Here is a 12,487-nt window from a genome sequence, read left to right on the forward strand (position 1 = left end):
CACAACAAACCCGTAGATTTTTCTCCCGCCACCCCGTATACCCCGTATACTTCGTGCGTGAGGCGCATCGGTGTGTGTTGCGAAGGGTCAACGTCCGACCCTCACCACACGCCACGGATCGACGCGCATCGTACGCGCCAACACACAGAAGTCCGGTTTGTTTTGGTTTCCCGGGCGTTACCCGGACTCCCCACTTCTCTCCGGTGACTTCGACTTCTCTCCTCTCCTCTTCACTCCTCCCCTCTCCCCTCCCCTCCCCTCCCCTCCCCTCTCCTCTCCTCTCCTCTCTCTGTGTTTCTCTTCTTTCTCTCTCTCTTATTCGCCCATTCCCGCGTGCTTCGCTTTCTCCCTCCCTCTCTCTCTCTCTCTCTCTCTCTCCTTCCTCTCGCGATATATCCTTATGTTCATGAAACCCATCGCCGCGTGGAACGACGGCGTGGTCCCGAAATGGGGATTGAGAGTCGGCAGCCAGTGACGTCAGGATGTGTACACGAAACGGTACATCGAGGGTATCGTTATTTACAGACAATGCAATGGCAACCTCCGAAAGTTTGTATTAGATACAAAAATATTTCCTGAATAAATTAAAGCAAAAATATAAAGATTCAAACTGGCATCATGATATTTACATTATAAGTTTTTCCAGGCAGGAAGAATGCAGGATACTTTTATTTGTTCAAATAATAGTACTTCCACCGACGTCTTCACGTTAAACAATCGGATTGATATGTCGTGTGGGACGGTGAGATACATCCGTCACGATTCAACGGAAGAAAACGGTTTGCACGGGAAAATCTTAGTCAGTCGTGGGAAAGGTAGAGTGACGCAGGAAAATACAGTTCCTGCCGCGTGCAACATTTGTGCAATTGCCGGCGGGCGACTCGACACGAGTCGACTAGCGCGGAGAAAGCGAGAGGCCGGCCGCGTGGAAAGCGGACTCTCGTAGCGTCAAACGTGTAGTTTGGAATCGATTTTTGCGTCGGCGCTCGCGCGCTGCTGCGTACGCGTAACGTTCGATTCGTGAACAACACGCTTGGACGGTACGGCGAGTCTGCACAAGCTGCAAAATAAAACGCGCGCAAGAACGGCCTTGGTAATCGGCGGCGAGAACTTTGCGTGCCGGCCGGCCGGCCGGCACCGCGTAGAGGTACTCGAATTGTGATTAATTATCGGTACAGTCGAATATCCGAAAATAGAATTGCGACACGCCGCGCCGAGTTCTTTCGCTTGAAAGAACCGCGTACGCACGGCCAATTCGAGAATCGAGATCCATTCACTCTAACGAACTTCGGGGCGATGACTTACAGCGCATTCCTGCAGGGCGAATCACGGTACAGTCTATTTCATTCGCCGCGTCTCTCTCGTTTTCGAAACGATTTAACAACAAATTTTTCACACGTCGCTTATCAAAGGACGCTCCGGGGAGCTACGACGAGCAAGGACGTCTACGTCGGGATAACACGTGCGTAATTTTTGTACAACGCTCCACAGATCTTTACGCAGTACAGAGATGCGCGCGTGTGCATTATACACACAAGCGAGATTTGCGAGCGAGTAGTAAGCGCGCGCGTGCCGTTGCGCAGTGCATAGAAGTAGTGGGAGAGCGTAAGGGGAGAGACGCGCGCGAGGTACTCGCGCGTTGGTAGGGGTGGATGCCCGATGCGCGCGCGCTCCGACCGATGCGTGTGCATCCCCAACGGGCGGCTATCTCCATCGCCGGCAACGTCGTATCGCATGCGATGCGCCCACGAAACGCCGCGCCGCATCGCGGCCGCCTCGTCGCGGCAACCCCGCGTTGAGGCTTACTCATCCCCGCGCGTGCACGAAGAAGCGCGCGATGATATTCGCGCGCACGCGAACACGCGGGAGATGGCTTCGCGAGATCTACGTCGCGCTTCGGCCCTATTGCGCAGTTAAGGAAAGGATACGCCGTCAGGACAGGGCCTTTTGCCGCAAAACTAGAAATCGGGGAATTATCGAGGAAAAGGATTTTTGCAAAATTTTCTGGAATATTAAAATTCTTGGCTTTAAAGTTGAATGCGTACGTACGTCGCACCTACGCAGGTTTAAAATACCAATTTAACGATTAAAAATGCAAGTAATGTCAGCAACGTTAATTGTGATTTACATTGCTACGCTAAATTGATCTCCCAAGAAAATATTTAACGGTTTCCATATTAAGACGAAACAATTTTTTAATATTATTGATAGTCAGGGAAAAGAGTTGTGGAATTTTAGGACGAGAGAGAGAGAGAGAGAGAGAGAGAGAGAGAAATTTATGATAACTGTGCAGAGATAGAGTTTCGTCCCATAAGCTGAAATCGATGTACTAATTCTTGATAAGCATGCATATATGCTTCTATGCTTCTTCCGATGGATAAACATCTTTTAGAGATGCAATTTACTTTACGATGCAAATGCTTCGTTGACCATTCAAAAGAAAAAATTTTGCGAACTGACCAATCAAAGAATGCTTCAAAGTATTTGCAGTGTTCAGTGGATCTTATCTCTAGAATACATTAATATGTCAAATCAAGGATAGCAGCATGCATCTCCGATAACATGCATGTCTAAAAGAAGTCATAAAGACACTATAAAGACATTGGTTTGGGACAGACATGTTCAAAAGATATCTAAAAGACTGTCATAAAAAAGCTCTTCTAGACAACGCGTGTTGTCTGGGGTGCTATAATTCAAGAAATCGTGTGATAGTTGCATCGTGTGATTCGAGCTTTATATGTAACTACCCCTGGGACATTTCTAGACGCCTTCCTCCCGATCGAATTTTGCGATAGCACGCTGTCTCTATTACGCTTCATGCACAACGGGATGTTCAATATAATAACTGCATTTGACGATATAATCTTAATATGTTTTTCAAGCAAAATCTTTTGTTTCTCCTGAAAAAATATATTGTTATATTTTGAATACTTTATTAATATCGAACACTTCAAAGTCAGTCAGACAATTAATGCGTGAAAATAATAAATCGTGACAACAATTACGTGTTGAATAGTAATATCGATTTTGTCCACTGCAATTTTTTCAATAATCATGGATGCTTTTAGTCTGATGATTTTTATATACCCTATATTTTATAATCTTAAAAAATACATACAATATTTTTTAATAAACAGCTAACTGCATGGCTCAGACAGTTAACAATTAATTAAATAAAGAAAGGAATAATGAGCTTGGCAAAATAACAGTTCAATTAAAACATTTGTATTTTTGTATTTTTAGTCATATAAATGGGTTCAGTTTAAATTGAATCATCTTCAGTGGACTATTACAAAAACTACACTTACAAAACACGATGCATTAATCATAAGGTCTCTGATGAAATGTTAAAACGGCTGCCATTATTACCCCTTTCTCTAATTAATTAATAATAATTTTTACTTAATGCATTGTCTTTTGCGGATAGAATATCTGAGAGAGAGTAGATCGGCGTCGATCAGTGGCTGCTATCGCGCACGCGAAGATGCTCATCGGAATGCGTGGTGCCCTCTAGACTAATGCCATCGGTATTATCGCGTCGTATCCTAAAGGTCGTGGAAAAGGGAGTGAGGGGGAGGGAGTAGTATAGAGAAGTGCAGAGGACTGTTGCGAAGTTCTCCGGAGCACGCCAAACCAACACGCCGAGAGGCATGGGCAAGGCAGGGCAAGGCAAGGCAAAGGGAGAGCGTTGCCTGCCGACCGGCATAGAAGGTCTGTGACCTCGGCAATGGCTGAGCCGCGGCATACGCCGTTCCGTTCCGGCGTGTACCCGGCGTGTGTACCGTTTCAAAGATAACGTCACCTATGTCACCGAAAGATCTCCGAAATCGTCGAAAACCTCTTTCCGAACGGCGCACGTTCTCGTCCTCCTGGACGCGTCTCTTTCAGACGTATCGATACATACGCGGGACGCCGTATCACGGGGCTTCCGGTCGCCGGTCTTTCGCCACCCGTCACCCGGTATACCGCGCACCGGTGTATCTCCCCGGTGTACCGTTTCGGTGCTGATGTCACTGCACTAGCGAAGCCCTTAAAGCCCGCCGAAGCGGTAGCCTCTCCGCCACCGAACGGCGCAATCCCGCTTATCACGCGCGCGCCTTTCAGTCAATACGCTTCCGAACGCTTATCAGTCCATCGCTCTCTCTCTCTCTCTCTCTCTCTCTCTCTCTCCCTCCTTCGCGTCGCTGTCATCGGTTGTACCATCCACCCGGTATGCCGCGTGAGAATCGAAAGAGGCGAGCGTTAATGGCGCGTAGTAAACCGAGCCGCGCAAAATTGAGAAAAGCGATCGACGGTGGTGTTGGGTGGTGCGGTTTCCAAGATCGTGTCTTAAGTGCAGTCGTTAAAGTCACTCGTAAATATTCATGCGCTCATTAACTAGACCGAACAGCGTCGGCGACGTGCTATCGCGCGAATGCGTACTTAAAGCGAATTATTTTCGCCGTAGTCTGACGGCTTATTAATCCGGAATGCTTTGAAGGGGCGTCCTACACTGTAGCGTGTTAACGAGCTCATGATTGTCTTCTTGGTTCAGGCCGTTACGTTGGAAAACGTTCGCGTCGCGTGTGCTCTCTCGCCGGGATGATTGTAAAACCGTTAATAAGTAATTAGCCACATCCGGATTATGCTCGTCAAGCTGCAGCAACCGTCTTTAAATCTATATAAATTCACAAGCCGACATGTGTAGGAACTGACGAGATCGATTTTCGATGTGCTTTGGTAGAAATAAACGTAGAAATGTAACACTTTCGCGTCCGCTTAATAAAATATCGAAATTCGACTCGATGCTTATTTCAAGGCAGATTCGTCTCGATTAATGCTGCGATCGAACGATTAAAAGCTAAGACTAATCCGTTTGTAAATGTACTCCGAATCTCCTTGAGCGGAGCGACTTGCAATTGTCATTCTATCCGCGTTGGATGAACGCCCGGGGATAAGCAAGATCCGGGTATCATCCGCGGTGTAATCGTCACTAAAGTAGAAGACGATTACACGGAAGTGGGGACGTTGAGCGCGGAGGACTTGTCTCGCTTTTGTGAGAGATGCCGGTCCCGTCCTTCGCGCTCAAACACGCGATCATCGCGGACCGCGTGGGCTTGTATTCCTCGCTCTCTTGCGATCAATACCACGTGACCGTAACGCTGTGACCGGCGCAACGCGGCGCCTCCGCTACCGGCCGGCCGATGTAAACAAAGAAACGTGCGCGCGGCGCGGCGCGGCTGCCGCACGGCGATCGATTTTCCTTTCTGCTCGGTTTGCCGCGACTCCGACGCGGCAGGGCTGTCTTAAGACGGTTCGGATTCTTATAGATTAACATACGATATCTCGCCTGCGATCACGCGTAACAATTAATGCTTCCATTTAATGACAATTGAAATACAAAAAGGAGTAACAAATAGAAGGATTCTAGGATGTAGGGTAAGGAGGAAGGGGGGGGGGTTAGCTTTTTGAACTCTTTTGAAGTATATTGATGTGTGTGGTAAAATAAACGATAAAACGTTTATTTTAATTAGCAAACACGGGCTATATTAATGATAAATATTAGAATCGTTTTAATAGTAAAATGAAGGGAATATTAATTAACTTTTGGAATGGGGGTCCATTGGAAAATGTTACATGGATGGTGTTTCAATCGGTGAAACGGTCTGTTCAACTCGATGATCAAAGCAGTCCTGCTGCCAGCGTGAGCCATGCGCGAATTGCATCGCGGTATGCCGATTGGTTATGGAACAATGTTTGCTGAAATAAATCGTAGCTGCCCACACATGCAAACACACACGTTACCCTTTTCCCTTTCGTGAAGTTCTCACGGACATGCGAAGTCCTATTGAATTCTATCGGGTCTATCACCACGTGATGTACGTGCATCATTAATGTGTCGTTCGTGTCGATGATCATTAACGACTATCATCTTTCTGCTTTCAGGCGAATGCGGCAGTGGTCTTCAAATGCAATTGGCCGGGTTGCCTCGAAATCAAGGCGACCGTCGCACTTATTGAAGAACATGTGCGCCAGTCACATCTGCTTCTGGGGTAAGTTAGTACCCTAGACGTAATATGTGCCTCGCACGTAAGACGCATTATGAGGTCGAGGCGGAATACGCGCGCGAGGTCAAGCCATCAAGTTGGTCCCACAGCCGAGAAAGAGCGCGCCATTGACATTAAATATTTTCCGTGAGTCAAAGCGCTGACAATCGGTTACCGTTGTAATGTCTCAGCACTAATGTATATATACCCTAGCTATGCAACTCTCTTCAAGAGCTTATAAAATTAATCGCCGCCTGGCTCATAATGCACCACTTCGGGAGTTGTTGACGGAACAAAATGATCGTATCCATCTGAGTAAGTCTACATAATGTTTATATAAATTGACGTACGTATCAATTATTTCTGTGGTTCTCCTCTTTTCTTGCGACGATTCAATCTTTCTTAATTTTTTTTTTTGACATTTTTTTCTCTCTTATATAAATAGATCAATGAAATATAATATTAGTAACGATAATAATTTGATTGAGTATAAATACATTATATACATAAAAAAACAGTACAGTATAGGAATGTAATAAAAAAATTGCACATTACACTGGCATCAAGAATAACACGATATATATAAGATTAATTTTTATGCTCGTTGCTTTCCATTTGGTACAAATTGACAGTACTTATATTGTGTTTGGTTCTTATGAAATGCTAAGAAAGATAGAATATAGATATCAATCTGTATCACTAAACGGAAAACACTCATGGCCATTCTATAATACAATAAGCCATTAGTCATAAATCAGAAGTTAGAAGTTGGAAATTGACGACTGTAATTGGTCAATTTTCAGCTTCTAACTTTTGATTTATGATTAATGGCTTATTGTTGAATGCGTGTCAGACTTATGTATTACGTTAGAGTTATACAGGATTATCTATATATGCATAAAATAAAATCTTCAAAATAAACATTTTGAGAAAAAGAATACTAATCGTATTAATAATAAAAATACAAATAACATTGATACGAAAGCAAATATTAGCACATTAGCTTGATTTTAATAAGATAACATACTTGTATTTATACAGAGATACATACACACTGATAATATTCATACGTTTATTCATACATATGTATGATTATACGTAGATAAAAATACATTGTGTAATAAAAGTAATAGTAAATAATAATAAAATATAATACAGGTATAAATATTATTATAATAAATATTATTAAATATTATTATAAGAAATAACGAAATAAATAACAAAGTAAATCTATTAATTAAAATGAGAAACGATAGAGTAGCAGCTGAAGAGTACGCGAGAGAGAGAGGAGAAAAACTGAATGTAAGGAAGTAACGAATTAAAATATTTTTCTGTGAGAAGAAAAGAGCCTTGAAATTTTGTTGTGTGATGCCGAGGACAAGAAAGCAAAGACTGAAAGTGAATTGAGATAATTTTTGTTTTCTAGCCCAAAGAAATCCAAGGGATGCGACAGCGAGGACGATCACGAGGAGGAATTCTATTATCAGGAAGTCGCTGTGGATCACATGAGTTCACCTCCCACGATGTCTCACCGGGACATGGCAAGACCACCGCACGAGGACCCAGAGTATCAAAAGCAGCTTCGTCTAGAGGCGACTCCTGCCGCGAGTAACTTTATCGAGAACGGAATGGTCGGTGTCAGGGAACCGAGCAACACGTTTACGATCTCGCAATCGCCGGTAGGTAATCGCCCGTTCAGACCGTAAACCGGTACTACGGGAAACTACTACAGTCTGACTAAATTTATCTTCTTTTATTTCAGGGTACACCTAATAAACACATCAAACTGTCCCCGCGGCCATTGCAGGCGTGTCATCAACAGAACATGACAGCGTCCACGGGCAAGCCGTCCTCTCCGCGGCGAACTCGCAGCGATGTTAAGAAATGTCGCAAGATCTACGGTATGGATTCACGTGACCTCTGGTGCACTCAATGCAGGTGGAAGAAGGCCTGCACCCGTTTCTGCAGCGAATAGGCCAAGCGTCCGCCCCGTTCGTACGTCCGTGGGCGGAAACCCTTGTCAAGTCGACCCCAGAGTTTGCCAATGCTACGTTGAACATTAACACCAACTGCCAAATGCCAATCATCGTCGAAGATACGGCGTCGAGAAAAAAAGCTCCCGCATTCGGAGCACGAGACGCGAAACCGCCAATTATATCGCCGGTTGTAGCGAAAAGTGTTACCCTATGAGTTATTCCAGCATATACCGGGACTTCTCATGAAAAAGCAAAAATGCAAAGCTCGTAAAAGCAGCATCTCTTCCTCTGCTCTCTGTTTCCCGTCGTCGAGACGGCATGCACGAGTTTCGAAGAGAAACATCTCACCATAATTACGGTTGGCGGGTAGCTCTATAGGGTTGATAATCAGATAAAAAGGGTGCATGATATAACATCTTTCTAGTGCTCATAGAGGAAGTTACCAACGTAAGATTTGTCTGAACGATTTCCGCCCGTTCGTGTTTTGCACTTGGCAAACTCCGACCGGGTCCCTTAGCCGTAACGAGGGACTTTTCGATTAAAATAGATAGCGAATAATTGGCGTGCGGAGCGAGGCGACCTCAAACTGTTGCATTCTCTCGCTCCCAACTCGCCTAACAAAGAGAACCTTTTGGTTCGGTATGAATGAGACACGCACTCGCACACTCGGGGCGAGCATGCATGTCCTTCGAAATGCTGATTCCCGAACCGTCTCTTAGGTCATTGCAATAGATCTTCCTTCTTCCGTTAAGAGCGCAAACGTTAACGCGCTCTCGGTAATGATGGAACTAAAGGCGTTAGATCAATCCTTAGTCAGGGACGCCGTCCGGCCGATCCCTGGGGAACGAGCGATCGAATCTGACGGACGAAGGGAAGACCGGCGGAATCGATGCTCGGTCTGACCGATGTTCAATGCTAAACGAACGCAGACAAGCAAGATTGGTAAGTCTCGCGTGGAACAGAGCTGCTAATTGTGATATTGTATCTAAATTTATTGGATCTGCCGCGAATCGAGCAGGAAAGCGTAAAGGCGTGTAAAGAAATGAGAGAAGGAAAGATAAAAAAAAAAGAAGAAACAAAATTTTATACACCAATTATACTGCCAGATAAATAATTCAAAAAAATTGTTGTTCAAGCCTCTCTCTCGCGCGTTAAAGAGGCGCTATATGTTGCACGGCATGCGTCGCCGTATACCGGACTTAGCCTTGTTAGCCTTCTGACGACCTAAGACCGTATTCGCCAACAAAGGAGCTGCACGCGCGTATTGGGGTAGGGCTACGCAGTTGAATCGATCGATCTAATATTTGAAGATTTCGCTCCAGATCACATACATGCACTCATTAAACACACAGGTACACTTATATACATACACGTACCGCGCATGTTGCATCAACATATTGGTCAGACGTCAGTTATTTTACTTGCCTACTAGGGAAGGCATTATAATTATAAAATGTAATCGATCGATCAATTTTACAATTGTAATCAATCGATTAATTTTATAAATGTAATACTTACTAGAAACATTTATAAAATAATCTGATATACTGACCGATATACGTTGACGCAACAGGCGGTACATCGCGAGCGCGAAGAATGGTGACATCACATTTGTATAGTCTAATCTACGTCATTTCTTTTATACTCCTTTCTCGCTTCGGGTCGTTCGCGGGACGATTTATCCACTCGAATCGATTATTTCGAAATACAACGTTTGATCTCGATAATTTTTCTAATGTAGCGATAACGAATGGACACTTGCAAATTTTATACGTTGACAAATTTGATGAGACAAACTTTGCAAGCAAGCGCTATGTCCTAAGAGGATTCAACATTAATGACTTCTGATTTCTCATCGTAGTCGACTGAGTTACATTAGAAATTAAATTCGGATTTTATTTGAAAATATACGAGTGTTCTCTATATACATAAAAATGAACTCTTTTTTATGAAGATAAATCGTATTTGTAAAATAAATTTATAAATATAATTATATACTTATTTTTGTACATACGTATTTATATATATATTTATATTTATTAAGGTATATGTTATTTACAAATTTATTTTAACTATTCTTAATTGATCAAAATATTTTTAATCCATAGACCGAAAGAAAAATATTGACAGACCAGATATTGGTCTGTGAGAAAAACTAAAACAAAAAATACTTTGAATAGCACAAGAAAAAAATTGCATAATTTTTATTTTTAATGTAATTCAATACGACTGCCGTGAGGGATCAATTAAGATTTTAATGCAATAAATGACAAAGTATTTCATATTTCACGGAAGAAAATCAGCGAAATGTTGCAATGTATACTATACTAAAAGCAGCAGTCGCTAATAAAAGTTTCTTCCAATTTCCCGATCGTTCGTTAGTATTCGATTTCGTACGTTAGTATAATTATCTTGTATATTTAATATAATTATATTCTTGTATATTGTGTCTTGTATATTACGTGTTATTATCTTGTATAGCCCCTCGTTTTTTTTATAATTATTGAACTTAATGTATTAAGAATTAGTATATTACTGTTGTTTATTAATAATCACGACACGGGGTTTAGATTTTATTAGCATAATAAGTGTCAATTCTGTTGACGAATTGCGTTAATTTAAACTCAATGATTCGAGAGTATAACTCGGAAAGAGATCAGTAATTCTCGCAAAAAGGTAACGGATTACCTTTGTGTTCAAAACGGTAAGCATCGCGTTGTCAGTATTTCTCGTTTTTTTTTTAATCAATGTCGTCGTATCCGTATTTTCCAGAGGAAACTCGCAATTTCTTTTAAATTACCAATGGTAATGATTGCTATTTAATACAATGTTGTCGTCGCACAGAAAAGATTTGTTTCTTCCCAAGCAAATTTGATGACGAACAACTCGTATGTTACAAGATACTACCTCTGATTGTATCTGTTCATCGAAACTTATCGCATTTTATAAATTTATGAAACAACAGCACTCAAATAATAATTATTATAATATTCATGCGAAAGTTAAGGTGCTGTTGAAACTTTGATCATAGTCAATTTTTTACATCGTGTTCACAATCATATAGAGAATCGTTGTAAAGTATATTTGCAAAAAATAGAGCAACATACAATTACAGATAGCATAGAAAATAATTGCCGTCCATGTAGGTTCCTTACTACTGTCAAAATTATTGTATGTATAGACAGAATTTACCGAGGACAATACGGAAACGGAAACTGCTAAGGAGTGATACTATCACTTAATACTTAATTATTAATATGACTTCTCTACCGTCATTTTATTCTATGCAATCTGTATATATATGACGTTAAAGTGCGGCGGTAACATTGAAACTTTTAATACCGAAAAGAAATTATTTCTAAAACTCTACAAGGCTCTCATCCGCAGAGTAGTATTTCTAAAAATATCATTTTTAAAAAAACTTTTTATACGTTCAGTATACAATATTCTTTTTAGAATATTTATTGAGATGTCTAATCTTTTAAATTCCGGCATTTGTGCGTTTATTTCTTCATTCGTATTTTCGAACACGTGTGCAGTTGGCGACAAGTATGGCTTCTGACATTTTCGAATTGAATACATCATGAATATATTATGATATTGGAGTGCGTTCAGTAGCTGTCTGATGTCTTGAAATCTTTAAAAGATAAATAAAACATTAAATTGAAAGGACACACAATTAAAAAAATAATTTCGAATTTTACGTCATGATGATGCATGAATATTTAAATACGATTCATTTGATGACGAAGACATACGTGACGCTAAGTGTACTTATATCGGGCGAAACTTTAAGCAAAAGTTGAGACGGGAATCAAAACCGTTGGGGTTGAAACGACAAATAACATATTGGATCGTGTTATATTTCGCGGTAGTAATAATTCAGCCGTTTAGCCGATCGTTTAAGCTTCCGACTCCGTTAACACGGTGCGATGCGAATTCGCTACGCGATATCCGTGTCCCAAACACGACACACAAAACACAGTAACACACGCAGCAATAAATTTTTGATGGTCTCGCAGAAATTCGTACGATTTATTGTTGATCCCACTCTGCACGATGACAGAAAACGACAGATCGCGTGCTAGGATCGAGTCTGTCACTGTCGACAGGAGTATCGCGTTGAAGAGAATTTTGGCGGACATACCTATCCGCAGAATGGCACTTCGCGAATGTAAACAAGTACAAGTTTATTAACTGTGCCATTACGTATGCCAAATATTCTCTAATTGTGCCCTCACCCTCGCGCAAAGAACAAGCGAGAAAGGAAGAACCCCTCCGCGAGCGAGGGGGAGGGAAGGCAACTCTTATAGAAAGATGCTGGTACCTGGTCAAATCGCTTACTTTGAATGTTAAAAGTATCTGTTTAAAAACTGCAATACTTTTAATACTCACAATAAGTGATTAACTGGCCAGCGCTGTTAAATTTCTACAAGGCAACTCGATGCGAAGCAAGGGAGGGTGACGAAAAACGGGCAAGTTTCA

General features: G+C 42.0%; 1 protein-coding gene and 1 long non-coding RNA gene across 2 annotated transcripts in view; one reads left to right on the forward strand and one right to left on the reverse strand.

Moving 5' to 3' along the window:
• Window positions 1-9,862, forward strand: part of LOC108746454 (zinc finger protein 395-like) — a 97,105-nt gene extending 87,243 nt beyond the window's left edge. The window contains exons 6-8 of the mRNA XM_018483240.1: window positions 5,926-6,032; window positions 7,453-7,705; window positions 7,789-9,862. Of these exons, the coding sequence (XP_018338742.1) occupies window positions 5,926-6,032; window positions 7,453-7,705; window positions 7,789-8,001 (573 nt within the window). The 3' untranslated portion in view covers window positions 8,002-9,862. The remainder of the gene's footprint in view (window positions 1-5,925; window positions 6,033-7,452; window positions 7,706-7,788) is intronic.
• A 1,604-nt stretch (window positions 9,863-11,466) lies between these two features.
• LOC108746460 overlaps window positions 11,467-12,487 on the reverse strand; it is an 8,556-nt gene continuing 7,535 nt past the window's right edge. Inside the window, exon 4 of the long non-coding RNA XR_001939173.1 lies at window positions 11,467-11,639. This is a non-coding gene — a long non-coding RNA (uncharacterized LOC108746460). The remainder of the gene's footprint in view (window positions 11,640-12,487) is intronic.

The sequence above is a fragment of the Trachymyrmex septentrionalis genome, unplaced genomic scaffold (genome assembly GCF_001594115.1).
Source record: "Trachymyrmex septentrionalis isolate Tsep2-gDNA-1 unplaced genomic scaffold, Tsep1.0 scaffold171, whole genome shotgun sequence".
Lineage (NCBI taxonomy): Eukaryota > Metazoa > Arthropoda > Insecta > Hymenoptera > Formicidae > Trachymyrmex > Trachymyrmex septentrionalis.